The sequence below is a fragment of the Lipophrys pholis genome, assembly GCF_963383615.2.
Source record: "Lipophrys pholis genome assembly, chromosome: 23".
Lineage (NCBI taxonomy): Eukaryota > Metazoa > Chordata > Actinopteri > Blenniiformes > Blenniidae > Lipophrys > Lipophrys pholis.
Window position 1 is genome coordinate 8,484,636 of NC_137645.1, and position 17,672 is coordinate 8,502,307.

At 49.3% G+C, this 17,672-nt stretch overlaps 1 protein-coding gene across 1 annotated transcript in view; it reads left to right on the top strand.

Annotated features, from left to right (window-relative positions):
• The window catches only part of LOC308127607 (striated muscle preferentially expressed protein kinase-like), a gene marked incomplete at its 5' end in the record, with an annotated part of 40,526 nt that overhangs the window by 10,626 nt on the left and 12,228 nt on the right, over window positions 1-17,672 (top strand). Inside the window, 23 exons of the mRNA XM_080492740.1 lie at window positions 379-474; window positions 4,675-4,836; window positions 5,669-6,389; window positions 6,510-6,931; window positions 7,219-7,344; window positions 8,198-8,380; window positions 9,923-10,065; window positions 10,906-10,994; window positions 11,068-11,243; window positions 11,324-11,507; window positions 12,024-12,097; window positions 13,024-13,182; window positions 13,297-13,486; window positions 13,557-13,786; window positions 13,967-14,086; window positions 14,167-14,268; window positions 14,360-14,566; window positions 14,640-14,763; window positions 14,960-15,132; window positions 16,162-16,274; window positions 16,352-16,520; window positions 16,751-16,850; window positions 17,345-17,545. Of these exons, the coding sequence (XP_080348866.1) occupies window positions 379-474; window positions 4,675-4,836; window positions 5,669-6,389; window positions 6,510-6,931; window positions 7,219-7,344; window positions 8,198-8,380; window positions 9,923-10,065; window positions 10,906-10,994; window positions 11,068-11,243; window positions 11,324-11,507; window positions 12,024-12,097; window positions 13,024-13,182; window positions 13,297-13,486; window positions 13,557-13,786; window positions 13,967-14,086; window positions 14,167-14,268; window positions 14,360-14,566; window positions 14,640-14,763; window positions 14,960-15,132; window positions 16,162-16,274; window positions 16,352-16,520; window positions 16,751-16,850; window positions 17,345-17,545 (4,264 nt within the window). The remainder of the gene's footprint in view (window positions 1-378; window positions 475-4,674; window positions 4,837-5,668; window positions 6,390-6,509; window positions 6,932-7,218; window positions 7,345-8,197; window positions 8,381-9,922; window positions 10,066-10,905; window positions 10,995-11,067; window positions 11,244-11,323; window positions 11,508-12,023; window positions 12,098-13,023; window positions 13,183-13,296; window positions 13,487-13,556; window positions 13,787-13,966; window positions 14,087-14,166; window positions 14,269-14,359; window positions 14,567-14,639; window positions 14,764-14,959; window positions 15,133-16,161; window positions 16,275-16,351; window positions 16,521-16,750; window positions 16,851-17,344; window positions 17,546-17,672) is intronic.

Sequence of the window (17,672 nt, forward strand, 5' to 3'; positions counted from 1 at the left end):
GCCACTATGGAAGCGAAGTTTTCCGCTCCTGCCGAAAGCAAAGCTATGGTAAACCTGCCTCTCGTCGTTTATTCTATTTTTATATTTTTTTTCAAAAATTCTCCATCCATCCATCCATCCATCCATCCATCCTCTGCTTTCTTTCTATTGTTGTTTTCTGGGAACCCCTCCCCCTTTCCCCCTCCACCCCCGCCCTTCCTCCCCGTGTCTTTCTTTAAGCCACAGCTGGCTTCATGTCACGCTTGAGTTTCAAACCGTTTATTCCACCGCGGGGCGCTCTCTTCAAGCACCCATCAGCACATTCCCACTCCTCCTCCTCTTCTTTCATCCGTGTGATGTCTACTTTTTTTTTTTTTTTTTTTATTAATTTATCTCTAGACTCTGAGACCACAGAGGATGAGACCACCGAACCTCAGATGGAAACCAAAGAAGGGCCCGGGAGGCACCAGGACAAAGCCGGTCGCCGACCCCCAGGTATGTGTCGGCCATGTTTAACGCCACGACGTTTTCCCAGTGCAAATACAAACGTTTTGTCGCATTTGGGCTTCCCGATTCCATGACAACGGTGCTCGGGTTTCACTGAAAATGTAACTATTTGAAAACGTTCAGACACCGTCTCCATGGAAACGGGGGGGGGGGGGGGCACTTATTGAAAATGCTTGATCTCCGTCTCCATAGAAATGGGGTATAACACATCTTTTTAGAAATGCGTGTAAAAGGGGGTAAAACGCAACTTTTTGGAAACGCTTGGAATACGTCTCCATGGAAACGGGGGGGAAAGCGCTATCTTTCAGAAACACTCTGTCTTCATGGAAACGGGAAAAAAAAATTAACACAACTTTCAGAAACGCTCCACCTCCATGGACATGGTACAAAACGCCACTTTTTGAAAATGCCCGTACTCCGTCGCTATAGAAACGGGATTAAACACTACTTTTTAGAAATGCTCCATCTTCGTATAAAAAGGGTTAAAACGCAACGTTTCAGAAACTTCTCGAACTCTGTCTCCATGCAAATGGGAGAAAAGACCACTTTTGGAAAACGTTTGGATTCCGTCTCCATGAAAATGGGAGAAAACGCCACTTCTCGAAAACGCTCGTACTCCAACTCCGTGTGGCCGGCGCAAACGCCGCTGCCCCGCTTTCGCTTGAAACGTTGTCATGTGCACCTGGATGACTCGCTGCAGCTGCCAGAGTCGCGCTCGACGCAAAATGGTGACCCGGGTGTTGATTGATGGATTTTAATGGCGGCGGTTAGCGGCTTTGGCCCCAGACGTAGGTTGGCTGAAACCCGATATGGCAGCTCATGGTGTGATGCAACGTGTGACACACTGCCCTAGTTTCCAGCAGGGAACCTGTCTCAGGTCGGAGCCGCGCTGTGTCGCTCCACACGGAGGAAACCGCGGGCTGAAACTAATTCAAGACTATTTTCCCATTTGAAATCAGACGTATTTTTCTCATATCTTTATCAAATTGGACTGATTCCTCATATAAATGGAATATTTTGGGTTTAATTATTGGTTGCACCAAAAAACACATCCTAAAATACCCAGTTCCATATGATAAAATACATAGAAGTAGAGTATATAGACCAAAATAAGACGCATTTCATCATTTCCAGTGAAAAAAAAGTCTACAAATTGGAATATATATGCTCTTGCTTTGCTATAAAGATACTTTGAATACATCTTGTCAAAAGAGTTAAAACATACCAGCAATGTTTCACGTAACAATTCGGCGTCTATTTGGATCTTGTTTGGTTTTCTATGAAGATTAAATCCCATTATAGGTCTTTCTGAAGGCCCTCCACGGCAAAGCGTCGCACTGACATTTCTCGTTAACTAAAATTAAACCGAGGATCAAATGTCCGACACGTTGTCGATTTCTAAATGTACAGATGTGCAGACGCTGATACCCCCTCAACCCCCCCCCCCCCCCCCCACACCCCACCCCCGCCCCCGAAAGGGTTTTTCCCCGCCGTTGCTAAAAAGAGTATTCGCTAATTTGCTAAAGTGCTGTTGGTGCACTGCAGACGCAGAATCTTCAGGCGACGGGACGTCTGAATATAGATCAGAAACACCGACGCTCCTTCTCCTCCGCCGCGGGGATGGTTCGGATCCTCCTTTCCCGCGTCGACGACGCCCTCGCCGCGTTTCCCCTGGAGACGAACAAAAACAGGAGAGAAAACGAGGGAGGCGGGAGGTGCTACGTCATTTTCGATTTTTTTTCCCTCCATCCGCTCCCGCCTGAACGGCGGACGAGGGTGAGGAGGGACGGCTTCGGCGCCTCTCCGGCGGAACCGGCGACGCTGACTCAGGCTCTTTTCATCGCATCAGTCAGACGTTTTATATCCGCGTCGACGCTCCAAGGCCTCGTCCTTTCGTTAACTCCAGATGCTGACTGCTCCTTCTTTTTGCTGCCGAAGCACTCCGCGTCTCCGTCGCTCATCGCTAAAACGTCAGTCATTACCCGTCTCACGGCCGGGGGGTAGGGGGAGGAGTGGTGTACGTCCCCAAAGACCCCTCCCCCGTTTTTCCTGTATTCATGAAATCAATACACTGTTTATCCGTTGAACCGTTCTGACGAGTGAAACAAAATAAATAAAAGGAACCCAAAGGCAATTGAATTCTCATTTTGTTGCATTCACATCCAATTTGTTCTTTATGTGAAATTGGATTCTCTAATTCTCTACAATTTGGCTCAAAGTTTTCGAAAAGTTGCCAATGCCTACAGTAAAGCATTATAAAGCCATTTTATAGACTTTGAAAAAAAATTGTTATTATGGTTTGACCTGATTTCCCCATTAGGTATTGGCTTCATCACGCCACAGTACAATTATGGATATCAGTATAGTGTTAATCTTAAAGAAAATATGCTTCATATATGCTTAAAATGTTGATGTACCACAAAAACCAACAAGGAACTGATTGTCAACAGAATCCAGGTCAAACTCAGTTCAGGATAACTATAATACTATTTGGGGTGTCATTTCACTTGTATGCTGATGACAGCCAAATCTATGTGCCCCTGAAGCGTGAGAATGCTTTCAGTGCCACTCAACTTTTGGAGTGTATTGAAGCAATCAAATCCTGGATGTCTGCTAACTTTTTACATTTTAATGACAGAAAGACTGAAGTCCTCCTAGTGGGGCCGAGCACTTCTGGTACTGCCGCCCCAGTGAACCTAGGATCGCTGACACAGTTTGTCAAACCAACTGTTTCTAATCTGGGGGTAAAGATGGATCAACATTTTAAATTTGACAAACAGATCAGTGCTGTGGTGAAGGCGAGTTTTTTCCACCTGAGGCAACTCGCAAAGATAAAATCCTCACTTTCAAAACATCATTTTGAAATACTGATTCATGCTTTTGTCACAACCCGGCTGGACTATTGCAACGCCCTGTACACCGGCATCAGCCAGTCCTTACTGACCCGCCTGCAGCTGGTTCAGAACGCTGCAGCGCGCCTCTTGACTGGCTCACAAAAATATGATCATATTTCACCCGTCCTCTCTTCTCTGCACTGGCTCCCAGTGCAATTTAGAATTGATTTTAAAATTCTGTTATTTGTTTTTAAATGTCTTAATGACCTTGCCCCTCGTTACCTGTCCGACCTGCTTGTGTCGTACTCCCCAGCACGTTCACTCAGGTCAGCTGATCAAGCGTTGCTTTCGGTCCCCCAGACGCATCGCAAACTCAGAGGAGACCGAGCGTTTTCTGTGGTTGGTCCCAAACTGTGGAATGAGCTTCCTCTGTTCATTAGACAGGCTGACTCCCTTCATGTTTTTAAATCACATCTTAAAACACGCATGTTCTCTTTGGCTTTTAACCAGTGTTGAAGTTGACTTTTACTGCTCAAAGTGTATTCTGTGCTGCCACTGTATTGTTGTATTTATAATTGTATTTTTATATTGTTGTACAGCACTTTGGTCAACTGAGTTGTTTTTAATAGTGCTTTATAAATACATTGGATTGGATTGGATAATGTAGCGTAGCGTAACGTAGCATAGCATAGCATAGCATAGCATAGCATAGCATAGCATAGCATAATTTGGACAATGAATCGTTCTCTGCGAGTCTTAGGCCCCGTTTACACGACAACTTTTCAAGAGAAATGCATCTATCTTGAAAAGTTTCCCATTTACTCAGCAACTTTTTGGAAATTAGATCTATTTCCAACGAAATTGCAGAAAAATTGAAAACAGTAGTTAGCATGCCAGGCCACCATTGTTGTTATCGTCAATTTACAAGTATGTGCAGAAGAACTATATACTGTGTCTGTGGTACACCACAGTGGACTGTTTTCAAAAAAGTTGCATATTCTCCAGTTTCCACAGAGGTGGAGCATTTTCAGAAAGTTGTCTTTTTCCCAGTTTCCACAGAGACGGTCAGACTGTTTTCAAAAAGTTGCGTTTACTCCTGTTGCCATGGATTGGGAAAATATTCACAAAGTTTGATTTTCCTCCAATTCCACCGAGAAGAAATCATAAAATTTTCAAAAGTAGTGTTTCCTCCTGTTTCCACGGAGACAGAGTTGGCAAAATTTCAAAACGGAGTTGCATTTTCCACCATTTCCATTGAAAAGGGTTTTCTCAGCATTTTCAAAGAATTACCATTCCAGTTGCTCTGAGCACCGTTGTCATGGAAATGGACTTTATTTGTCCCCCTGCGTCTCAGGTGAGGGAGGACGGATGATGGACTACAACCCGGATGCTCCGGACCGCCGGGCCACCCTCCCCGGCTCCTACGACCCCGTGGTGGAACGAGAGCTCCGCGCTCTGGGCTCCCGCCCTCCGGGGTCGCACCTGGACCCCGCGAACCCGGCCAGGCAAGCCCTCGGTGGGGGTCCCGCCGCCGAGGGGGCCCCCCCCGTCCGTCACCTGGGTGTGGAGCCGCTGATCCGGGCGTCTCACGCTAACCTGGCCCGGCCCGTCCAGGGGTCAGAGGAAAGTGTTTCTGTAGGCAGCGACTACTACGGGAGCATGTTCAGCCTCTACAGAGGGAGAACGTTTTCCATGCCGTTATAGCACATGGCTTCTTTTCTCCAGGACTGAAAATAAAAAAAACAAAACAAACAACAACAACTGGCCACAAACCCCAAATTGCAAGACTCATATGGAAAGACATTATACCCTCCTTCTCATTCATGTTCCACACTTTCCTTTGACTCGGTCTGTGTTGCTGTGGATTCCATCTCTAACAATATCTTATGACAGAGGGTGTCTTACCTGCTGATCGCTTCTGAAAACTGTGTTTTCTTTCCACTGCATGTTTTTCTGGAGCTTCTTTTTTGGGATTGACGCCGCGTCTTCATCGGTTTGCAGTGGCGTGCATGGGGTGCTTAGCATGAATGCTCTCACCACTTCTTTTTAGGCATGAGGTTTTTTTTGTTGTTGTTGTTGTATACAAACCGGTTTTCTGGCAATTTTGTAAAAATCTGTAAAATCTGCGATTTTGTTCCATCTCACTTGATGTTTAAGCTCAAAAGACATCAAGAGCACAGACAAACACAACGGTCTTAGACAAAAATGACACCAATGGACCTTCGCCTGCATCTTACCCTTCCGAATGATTCCCAAGTGTGCCAGAGTTTTAACGTCACGCCTCAATCCTCACCCTTCTGAGACTCAAACTGTTGATGAATCCTCACAATCTCCTCCCCTTCCGCCTCTCAGCACGCACAGAAACGGCGTCCACTCCCCAAAACCAGACGACGCCAAGCCCCCAGATCCCCAATCGTCTGGCGCTAACAGCGTCGCCATGACGCCTAAACTGGCTCGCGCAGGACCCAAGATCTTCGAGAAGGTCCGGGCGTTCGAGGAGCGCCGGGCCAGCGTGGATCTGCCCGGAGGAGCCGCTTCCTTTGAGTCGGATGAGAGAGGGGGCGCGGCCCAGAAGAGGGGGCTGTTCAAGCAGCGGGCGTCTTCGTTAGAGGACAAGACCAGCTACTTCCAGAGGGTGCAGGGCTACCAGAGCAAGTTCGCCGAAGAGCTCCAGAGGATCAAGAAGCTGGTGGGCAAGCCGAGCTTGAAGAAGGCGTTCTCCACCGAGCAGCTGTCGCGGAGGGACGGGCCGAGCGCCGGGAAGGTGGAGCCCATCCCTCCCCAAGTGGTCCAAAAGTTGGAGGCGAGGGAACGGGCCCTGGAGGGGGCGAAATCCGCCGAGCGAGACGGAAAGCCGCGGATTTCCCCGCAGGCCCAGGGCAGAGGTCCGGGGGGTCAAAGTATCCCCCCGGCGAGGGATGCGACGACGCGGTCGGATGCACCGGGGAAACCGGCGGACGGCTCGTCACCGGGAGGCACAGGAAAAATCTCTGTTGCCATGGAGACGGCACCAGTTCACCGGTTACCAGGGCAACCATTGCCAACAGCCGCAAAGACGGGCCTCAGCAGGTTTGGAGAATATCATCACTCATTGAGTTTCACATTTTAGAAAACACATTCAAGTGAGATATCTGAGTTTTTTCGCGGAGAATACAAAGTAGTCGTTTTTTTTATCGTCTTTCCTCACAGGCAACCTGACAAGGACGCACTTGTTAATACATCCTACAAATCCCCTCCATCGTCCACCGACCAGGGCGCTGATTCCAAGAGAAACACCAAGACGGACAACACGGGGGACCACAGCTCAACCGGCAAGCGAACGTCCCCGGTGTCCATGCGGGAATCTGCGCTTCAGAGTCCCGCCAAGCCCCCGCGGCTCACCGCCTCCCCTACCCCGTCCATCAGCCCCCTCCTGAAGAGGAGGAAGGCCGAAGCGGGGCGGACGTCTCCGGCGTCGAAAGGCGTGACCGTCCCCACGATCCTGGTGGAAGACGAGCCGATGGAGACGGACGGCGACACGCAAAGGGGCAACGAGGGAAGAAACAGCAGACGGAGGGAGGGGGGAGTCCGTGAAAGCAAGAAAGACCGCTGCGATGCGTCTCCAGAGGGAGGTAGGACATATTTCATAATCATTGCCAATAAAAATTGAATCGATACGGTTGACGCAACCTGCCGTTGCTCTGAAATGCTGCCGGCACAAGAAAAGCTTTGAACTCGAAGTCAACAAGAAAGATGCCTTCCTCTTTAACGGCAGCTGTAACTCAAGGGGTCCGATGTTGTCCGACTTCCCGGACTCACCCGAGGGAACGCGGGAGTAATTTTGGGGGTTTGACCCATTTGCGCAAGCAGACAGCTGATCGCGCCCAGTCCCTCATAACCAGCTTGTTGTTGTCTTCAGGTGCTTCGCCCGACGACGACGAGGACAAGGGGCCGAGGTTCGTGAAGCCTCCAGAGGACGCCACGGCGCCTCACGGGTCGGAGGTCACGCTGAGGTGCATCGTCTCTGGCAGCCCACTGCCGACAGGTAAATACTCTTTTTAACTCTTTAGCCGTCTCAAAATGTTTGAAAACTGGACGTCCATTAGGACCAACTTGGGTTTCAGGTCCCATTTATGGGATGTTTTAAAGTGAAAAAGTTTTGCCGTGTTTCGGGTCTCCGTTTACATGACAACGGTGCTCGTAGCCACTGAAAATGCTTGTTTTCAAAAGCGGCTCCCAAGGGTGGAGCTTTTTTGAAAGTGGTCCGACTCTGTCTCCATGGAAATGGAGGGAAAGGCATTTTTTGGAAAACATACCATCTCCATGGAAATGGGATAAAAACACTGCTTTTTGAAAATGCTCTGTCTCCGTGGAAATGGGGGGGGGGGGGGGGATAAAAAAAATTGAAAATGCTCGGGCGCCATCGCCATGAAAATGGGGCAAAATGCCACTTTTTGAAAAAGGTCCAATTCTGTCCCTGTGGAAACGGGGTAAAAACGTAGATTTTGGAAAACTCTCAATGGAAACGGAGAAAAATGCTACTTTTCGAAAATGCTGTGGTTTCATTACAAAAAGAACCCAAACAAAATCCTACAGCACCCTCTAGTGTTGTGAGATGCTAACCACAGCGTTTCTGTATAAATGCTTTTCGAAACATTTTTGTGTTTTGAAACGTCGACCGATAAATTAATCGACTTTTACCAGATTAGCGCAGTCTATTTGTCAATTTATTTGAGTTTGACAATATACATTTTTTTTATTAACATTAATAATATGAATCATTAACTGAATTGCATTTGAATGAGATAAATTTTTTTTTTACAAATTAATGTTTAATCTTTTATTTTGTAATTTGCAGAATGCAGAATGTATGACTGTATTTTTCCCGCCTTTCCCAGTGACATGGAGGAAGAATAACGTGGCGATCCGCACCGACGCCTTCCACGCGGTGAAGTCGGAGGGCGAGCGTCACAGCCTGGTGGTGAGGGAGATGAGGCCGAGCAGCGCGGGGTCCTACTGCGCCACGGCGGTCAGCGCGGCGGGCCGGGCGTCCCGCAGCGCCACGCTCTACCTCCAATCAGGTGAGAGCGGGCTTCAATCGGCCCTCCCCCCCCGCCCCTGACATTCTGTCTCAGCGACTGCAAAAAGGCCCCGCTGGATGCTCAGCTTCCCAAAACCCCCGGCTTCTTGCAGCGGTGGTCGCCATGGCAACCCGTTCATTCTCGAAGGCGCCGAAGCATCCCTCGGTGTGGGAATGAAAAAAAAAAAGAAAAAAAAAATGGGAAACTTGCCACGTCATGCAAAGGTCCCCCGAGGTTTAAAGCCGGCATTCAAATTCAAAACGAGGGGGTAAACAACATTGGGGGGGGGGGTTGTTTACGCCGGGCACTGTGTTGATTCAGCGACTTGCTCTTCCACCGGTTTTGTCTCGCCAGCAACACACACACACACACACACACACACACACACACACACACACACACACACACACACACACACACACACACACACACACACACACACACACACACACACACAGCCCCTCTTGCCATATTAGGCCAGCGGAGTCCAACTTGCGGGGGTATTTTTAGCCGCCCTCTTGTTCTCCCGGGTAATTGCCGTCTGCTTTGTGTCCCTCCGCGAGATTACTTGAGTTTTCGCGATTTCACGCTCGCGGGGCTTCAAGAGATGGAGCCGTGAAATGTGGTGGGAGATCATGTGAGTCACTTAAGCTGCGGGAGAGGAGAGGAGTTTGATCCGGGGGCTTCAAAGAGAGATCAGGACTGTGTTGTGACACTTTCAGTATTGCAGATTAATTGTGGTTTCAGCTCCCAAATCTGTAAAAAAACAAAAAAAATCCTTTCACTCTTCACGAGGTAGAGGAGGCTGAAGAGGAAGGTGAGCCGGCTCCGGGCTGTTGTGTAAGAGTTGGCAGGTCTACATAGAAATACTCACAGGGAGTTATGCCCTGGTGCACAGACGCTGCTCAGTGACTCTGGGTAGGTTATTTATTTATTTAAAAAAAAAAAAAAAAAAAAAAAATCCTTTTCAGTGCCAGATATCATCCTAATATCCACCTACGTGACTTCACGATTTGGCAAGAGGTGGATGTTTTTCTGCACGGAGGCACTCGGCGCAGTTTCACTGCGATCCGTCGCTCCTTCCAGATCCACGTTGAGCTTCGCCGGACTCTGACCACCTGCAGATTGATGGTTTTTTTTTTAACAGGATCTCCGCCCTCCCTCTGCACACGTTTGGTTTTTATCACCTCCAGACACACCGTCTGCCTCAAAGCGCCTCGTGGGAATCAGTGATTGGGGTCGGGGATGAAGGGATTTATCTGTTATGTCTTCATTTTGGTCACTTCGGAGGACGCTCAGTGTGTGTGTGTGTGTGTTTACACGTGGCCCACTCCTCCGTGGCGCCAACTGCTTGCGTTGGCTGAAACAAGTCAGAAAGGCTGTAAACATCTTACAGATTTATTTATTTTTTTATTTTTTTACGAGCTAACCCGGGTTAACCATCTTTCAAAAAGATTTTGCGATTAATTACCCAAATTAAGATGAAGGCACATAAGATTTCACACGGGTTCTCTTAGCGTTTCGCGCTCTTCTCCTTTCCAGAGCCGGCCAACGCGCGGCGTGGGAACCTGGCGCCGATCCGGTCCGACGAGGACCACCGGGGCGCTCGGGAGGAGGCCATGGAGCTCGGCGAGCCGCCCTCTCCGGGCAAGAGAGTCCACTTCAAGGAGCCGCCTTCGTTCCAGGTCAGGGTCGGGGAAGACGGCGTTCGCTTCGTCTGTAAGGGGAGCTTTTCGCGAAGTTCGACGACATCGCGTTCAAAGTGAATTCGAACCGGTCTAAAAGTCCCTCGACCGAGAACAGGCTGTTTCGCTGCCAGGGTCTGTCCACGCCCGTCCAGAGCTTTCTGGTGTTTCAGATTAACTGGTTCCCCTGTTAATTGGCGACCCTTTAGCGTCTCTTGTTGCAGCTCGTGTTTGTATTGTTTTTTTTAGGCTTTTCTACATATGAATAAATTTGACAAACTGTCCGAAAAACGACAAAATCTTTGTTTTTCAATCGATATTATTCTACTTCTACCGTTTTCAAACAAACTGCACTCAAACTGATCCCAGGAGATGGATAGAACGCTCTTGCCTCATAGCGAGAACGTCCAAATACAGGCAAATACAGCCTTTCTGTGTAGAGTTTGCATGTTCCCCCCCTTCTGTGTGTGTGGGTTTCCTCTGGTGTCCCCTGGTGTCCTCCCACAGTCCCAAAACCGTGCACCGTGGGTCCCTGAGCAAAACCCTTGGCTGTTACCCATGGATCAATTCGGTAAAGAAATTTACCTCAAAAGGGGGATTTATAAAGTGTGATCAAATTAAAAAAAGAATTGAATCTATTGCTTTCAAAATTTCTTGAACCAATGAATGCGGCTGCCAATGGGATTTGGATTCTTAATGAGAGTGGTCTGAGGTCAGTGTCTTGCTCAAGGATTCTTGTGGACAAGGGTGAGAAGGGGAATCGAACTTGCAACGTTCCGAGCCATAGCACCCCCAATAAAACCACGACAATCAATAATAATGCTGTGTTGCTTGACCAAGGTGGCGCCATGTGACCAGTGGGTGCCTGAAGGTCAGGATATTGTCCTATCGGCCAAAGTTAGAGGGCAGCCCAAACCCATGGTTTACTGGTAAGTCAGATTTCCTCTCGGGATACTTAAAGTACTCGTAAACGACTCTGACAGCCGCTTCAACCTGGCCCAGGTCGAAGGACAGCGTCCCGGTGAAGTCAGCGGGCCGCTTCCTGGTGCGCGAGGCTGAGGACGACGTCAGCGAGCTGAGCATCAGCTCGGCCAAGAGGTCCGACGCGGGCCTCTACGTCTGCCACATCGCCAACGGGCACGGGAGCGAGCAGGCGGAGTGCAGGGTGGAGCTCAGAGGTGAGCGCCGACTCCGTGGCGCTCCGTCACTAGGATCACGGTAACGGCTGACCCCCCCCCCCCCTGCTCACGTTCCACAGCCGCGGCGCAAACAGCTCTGGGGATCAGCAGGGAGGTGAGAGACGTGGCGGTGAGGGCCGGCGAGTCGGCCGCCTTCGAGTGTCACGTCACCGGACCCCCCGACATGGACGTGGACTGGCTGTCCAACGGGAAGCTGATCCAGCCGGCGCTGCTCAACTGCAAGATGCACTTCGATGGGAGGAGGTGGGCTGACGTCATGTAATTGCTCTCGAAATGTTCTAATGAAGGCGTTCCTGGAAAATGAGAGGTTTAAATTCCTTAAACGACGGAGCCAAGCTGGAAAAGGAGGGGTTTTTTTTTCGCTCTGCGAGGACTCCCACCATGTGGTCCTCCACTTTTAATACTTCCTAAAAACCTTTGCCATCAATTAGAGCAGCGTAAATGTTTCATTACCTTGAAATCGGCCTCGCTTCCAAGACTTTTCTCCTCTGATGTCGGTGTTCTGGCTTCCAAAGCTCCAAGAACTCTTTATTTTTGACGAATAACCTCAACGACACGAGCACCAGATTCAACTGGAGCTGTAGGAGTTGCGGGTTTATGTGACTCAGCAGGCCTTTGATAGTGTCCGGAGGCAAGTCCGTCTCCGCGTGCATCACAAGCTCGCCACCCACATGCTCTTGCACTGTAATTCCTGTGTTTTCTTCATCATCCGAGCGGTGAAAAGTAAAAGTTTTGCTTCATTTTTTTTTTTTTTTTAAGGTGCCGTCTCATGCTCAACTCGGTACACGAGGACGACAGCGGGACGTACACTTGCAAGCTGAGCACTGCCAAAGGTAAACCGCTGGCGCTGCTAATAACTAGGATAACTAGGGATGTACCGACACTACGAACCTTTATCTACTTGCTGATACCAAGTACCAATGCAAATAGTAACCTTAGCTACTCGCCGATACCAAGTATCGATATCAAGTCCACATTGAATGTCATCAAGCTTAATTTATACTCCAAATGATGTGCGAAAGCTAAGCGTTACTGAGAACCGCCCCTGCACAGCCTCGACGTCGACAATACGCAAAACAGCCTTGAAGGCTACATTGTACTACTGCATCTACAGTATGTATAGTGCAGTACGTAGCGTCTAAGCACTACACTATACGTACTGTATCCCGAGGAGTCAAGCTTGCCATGTGCAGCCATATGCGCTTGCTTGCTGTCATCAGTTATACGTTATTCATGTATAGCATTAGCAATCGCCGGTGTGTGAGCCCGGAAACTCTTTAGCATGTAGCATGTAGCTTCACCAATGTGTGAATGCAGAAATCCTTTAGCATGCAGCTTGGCTGGTGTGTCAGCCACGAAACTCTGTAGCATGTAGCATGTATCATGTAGCATCGCTGGTGTGTCAGCCACGAAGTCCTTTAACATGTAGCATCGCTGGTGTGTGAGCCCAGAAACTCTTTAGCGTGTGGCATGCAGCTTCGCCAATGTGTGAATGCTGAAATCCTTTAGCATGTAGCATGTAGCATGACTGGTGTGTCAGCCACAGAACTCCTTAGCATGTAGCATATAGCATTGCTGGTGTGATAGCCCAGGAACTCTTTAGCATGAAGCTTGTACGATCTTTTACGAGTACGCTGAGCGGTATCGGAGCCGATACTGTTCTCGGTATCGGTGCATCCCCACTATTAACAATGGAAAAAAAAAAAAAAAAGAAACCTAAAAATAAGTAACTCTAAGACGTTTCCATGTGGATTTCCAGAGGAGTTGACCTCATGTGCAAACCTCAGGGTGACTCCGTCCAAGGAGCCTCTGTTCACCCGTAAACTGGACATCCTAGAGGTGATCGAAGGACGCACCGCACGTTTTGACTGTAAGGTGAGCGGATTGCCTGCTCCGCGAGTCACATGGATGCATTTCGGTAAGAATCTGCAACCCAGGGGGGGTCGTTTGGGGATTTTTGAAATTTTTTAAAGAAATTTCAGTGAATAATCCTTAAAAGCTCTTCACCAGAGATTCCTTTGTGTTTTTTTAGAGACCACAGTGGAGGAGAGCGATAACGTTCGCTTCCTTCAAGAGGGGGGCCGACACTCGCTCGTCATCGCCCACGTCAGCGGCGACACGGAGGGCTTCTACACCGCCGTCGCTCAGAACGTTCACGGAAAGGCCGAATGCACCGCCGAGCTCTACATGCAGGAACCCCGAGCTGCCGTCGCGTCGCACATGTAGGACGAGCGATTCCGAAGTGGATGAGTAACGCTGGAGTCACAGGAAGTAAAAGATTTCTCCTTTCAGGGCCAAGCTGGAGAAGATGCCGTCCATCCCCGAGGAACCCGAGGTGCTCGAGAGCGAGGCGGAGAAGAGGACCATGCCGGACTTCGTCAAACCTCTGGCCGACGTGGAGGTCGTCGACGGCAAAGAGGCCATCCTCAAGTGCAAGGTGACGGGCCTGCCATACCCGACCATTGCCTGGCACCACAACGGCAAGCGCATCGAGAGCAGCGAGGAGCGTAAAATGACTCAGCGTAAGCACAGAACCCGGCAACAAGCCACGCCAAGACGTCTTCAGAGAGATTTAAAGGTCCCGTCGTAGGCAAAAGTGACTTTTTAACAGTAATATTTGTACAAACTTGAGGACTCCGGAAAGCTCTTGTATAAACGGCCTAAAATGGGACCTTTAAATCACGTTAATGTCTGTCCTACAGAAAGGGATGTCCACAACCTGGTCATCCGGAGCGCGTGTCACGCTCATGGGGGCGTCTACAAGGCGGTCATCTCCAACAAGTTGGGCAAAGCCACGTGCTATGCTCACTTGTACGTCACCGGTAAGTATAGACGATGGATGATCGACGCCAGTCTTCGATCGAAGGCGAGACGTTCATCGTCTGCTAATTTCCTGATATAGATATCGTTCCGGACCCTCCCGATGGTCCTCCGGTGATCGAGGCCATTACAGGGAAGACGATCAGCCTCACCTGGAAGAAACCAAAGAGGCTCGAAGCGTATGGTACGGTTCACCGCCGCACTCGTACAGCTTTTTTGTTGATCTTGGATTGGTCTTTGATGGCCGCGTCGTTGAGGATCTTGCGTTTTCGCAGACGTGGGTTCTCTGCTGTACGTGGTCCAGCAGCAGCCTCTGGGGTCCATCCAGTGGTCCGTTGTGGCGTCCAACCTGAGGGACACCCACTACACCGTCACCTCCCTCTCCAAAGGGGTCCGCTACGCCTTCCGAGTGCTCACGTCCACCGGGAAGACGCTGAGCAAACCGTCGCCCTCCACCGACCTGGTCCAGCTCCTGGACAGAGGTACCGCATGGAACGAGGCGCGAGAGGCCATTACACTCAAAGATACTAATTTCTGTGCGTCATTTGAATTCAGGACCATATTTGAGGAAAGCGCCGGTCATTCTGGACAAACCCGACGTCGTGTGCGTGGTTGAGAACCAGCCGGCCAGTATCACCATCACGCTGAACCACGTTCATGCAGTGGTCACCTGGAAAAGGTCAGTCCTGGAAGTCCTGCGACCATCACCAGGAAATCTTTTAACAACAGAGACGCCAAGTAATAAGTGAAATCTCTAATATGGGCAGAAACTCACAGACAATGAAGAGTTTGGTCTGGAGCCGCAAAATGTAGATTCTCTGAAATGCAGGAAAAGCATCTTTAAAAAGAATTGCTATACTTTTGGTTCTCCTCAGGAGAGGCGTGGTGCTCGCGGCGAAGCCGGGGCTGTTCGAGATGAGCATGCCCGATGACGACCAGCACACCCTGAAGCTGCAGCGCGTCCGGAGCACCGACGTCGGGCAGCTCGCGGTCACGGCGAGCAACCAGTTCGGGAGCGATCTCTGCACTCTGCAGCTGGCAATGGCAGGTCGGCCAACTATTGATCTTTTTTTTTTTTTTTTTTTTAAAGAATCCCCACAACTCACTGCTCGGTCCTTGGAAGCCAGTCTGAGAGTTAAAGCTGCTACACACTCGAAAGACGACATTCGTGGCAGAATCTTTGGTCTTGGTTCAAGGACATGGCAACATTTTGAAAACAATGTCTGTTTCCAAGGCAGAAACGCTGAAAACAATGTCGTTGCCAGAGGATGAACTGGGTGCTTTTAACGGTTGACTCTCAACGATAAAACTACCAATATTGACGAGAAACCGGAATATAGACGGGGGAGTCGTGACACTCTGGAGGCGGCCATCTTTGTTTGTGTCCATATATATGTGCAGAAGAACTATTTGCTTTTCAGCCGTGCCCCGAGCAAAACAATTATTTCCATTTTGTCGTTTCTTATTTTAGGATAGAGCTACTTTTTTTAAGTGAGTGAGGAAAAAGATGGTCATCTGACGTGTGATAACGTGTCGTTTATATGTCAGATATACAAACCACACGTCAGAGGACACTCTGCAGATGCAGTTGAAACATGTCAGCAAACTAAAAATCATCTTTCCTTACTCATTTGCTATCCTGAAGTCTTGTTTTTGCCTGTTTCCATGAGTGGGAGCGTTTTCAAAAAGTTGCACCTCGAGAGCTGTTTGCACAAAGTCGCATTTTCACTGGTTTCAACGAAGATTGAGCGTTTTCGTAAAGCTCTATCTTTGGAGTTGCTTTCAGAAAGTGGTGATTTCCCTCGTTTCCACGGAAACAGAACATTTGCAAAAAGTTGTGTTTTGTCCTTGATCCCACGGAAACCGGAGTTGCATTTTCCCTCGTTTCCACAAAGACAGTGTTTTCCAACATTTGCGTTTTCATAGAGATGACGATGGAGCATTTTTCCACACGTTTCACATTCGAATCCGTTTCCAAAAACTTGTCATGTAAACAGCCAAAAAACAAAACTAAAGTTTTTGCTTTTGCACTTGAAAATGTGTACGAATGTTTTAGCAATTTTGTTTTCTCATGCAGTGCCCCCTAAATTCGAAACTATCATGGAGGACGTGGACGTACACGTCGGGGAGACGTCCCGACTCGCCGTTGTTGTCGAAGGGAAGCCAGATCCCGACATCTTTTGGTATAAGGTGCGCCAGTCAATCACACAAGCCTCGATTTTGGGACCCACTCTGGGCCACGTGGCTGACGAGTTGACGTGTTGCAGGATGACGCGCTCCTGTCCGAGAGCAACCACTTCACCTTCGTGTACGACGACCCGGAATATTCCCTGGTGGTGCTCAACGCTCACTCCGAACACTCCGGGGTTTACACCTGCACCGCCAAGAACCTGGCCGGCTCCAACTCCTGCAAGGCCGAGTTCACCGTCCACACAGGTGATATTCACTATCAAAAGTCTGTCAACCATTTCACATCGGTGTCATAGCTCCAGAGGGGCTGGTTAATTCCCCACATGATGTCATGAAGGGAGGAGCTCCTTCTTTAGGTTAATATGGTGTCAGTTTGTAGGGGGTTATATGGGTGGTACCATGATCTACAATGTGAAACCATCTGTCGCTCTGCTGGCACACAAAATGTGGACGCCTGTGTGGACGTGTCCCGGCAGAGAGAAAAGAGACGGCCGAGCCAATGGAGGACGAAGGGACGATCCTGAGGAAGATGAGGCGCCTGACCGATTACTACGACATCCACAAAGAGATCGGCAGGTGAGAGTCGGGATTCCGATATCAATTCGGTATCGGTACTGTATCGGTTCAAAAGTGAAATATCATCCCTTATCCCGATGAGATTACCATGGTGGGATCGTCTGTGCGTCTCGAGTACTCGAGTAGGGTTATATTCGCTGGAGTATTATACTCCTAGTAGGGCTTTCCATGCCGAACAAGTCAATGTGTAAAGACGCAAGACTTCCGTTGCGTTTTGGCTGTCGGTTTCCATGACGACAGTGGTCATTTTCGAAAACGCTCGGGCTCCACTTCCCTGTAAACAGGCGAAAATTAGACTTTTCTGGAAATGTTGGGGCTCCGTCTCGAGTCGACGGCTCCTGCCATTTCCATGGCAACGCAATGCTTCCAAACGGTTGCCATGGAAACACGAGATTTCCTCAATCGAAAAGAAAACGCAAAAGCAACGCATTTACCCTTGAAACGTTGCCGTGTGATGGCGAGCGCCGATTGTTTGAAATCTTTTTTTTGCACAGGGGCGCCTTCTCGTACGTGAAGAGGGTGGCGCTAAAGAAGGGGAAGACCGATTGCGCGGCGAAGTTCATCAGCGCCCGAGGGAAGAGGAAAGCCGCGGCCATCAGAGAGATGGATCTGCTGTCGGGGCTGGACAACGAGAGGATCCTCTACTTTCACGACGCCTTCGAGAAGAAGAACGTGGTGGTGATCATCACCGAGCTGTATCCTTTTGACTCCCTCCCCCCACCCCCACCCCCACCCCACCCCGGAGGGCATGAATGAAGCAGCACTTGCTTTCGCTCTCTGACTCATCGCCCCTGAGTGGAATTAACAAGAGATAGAATGTGT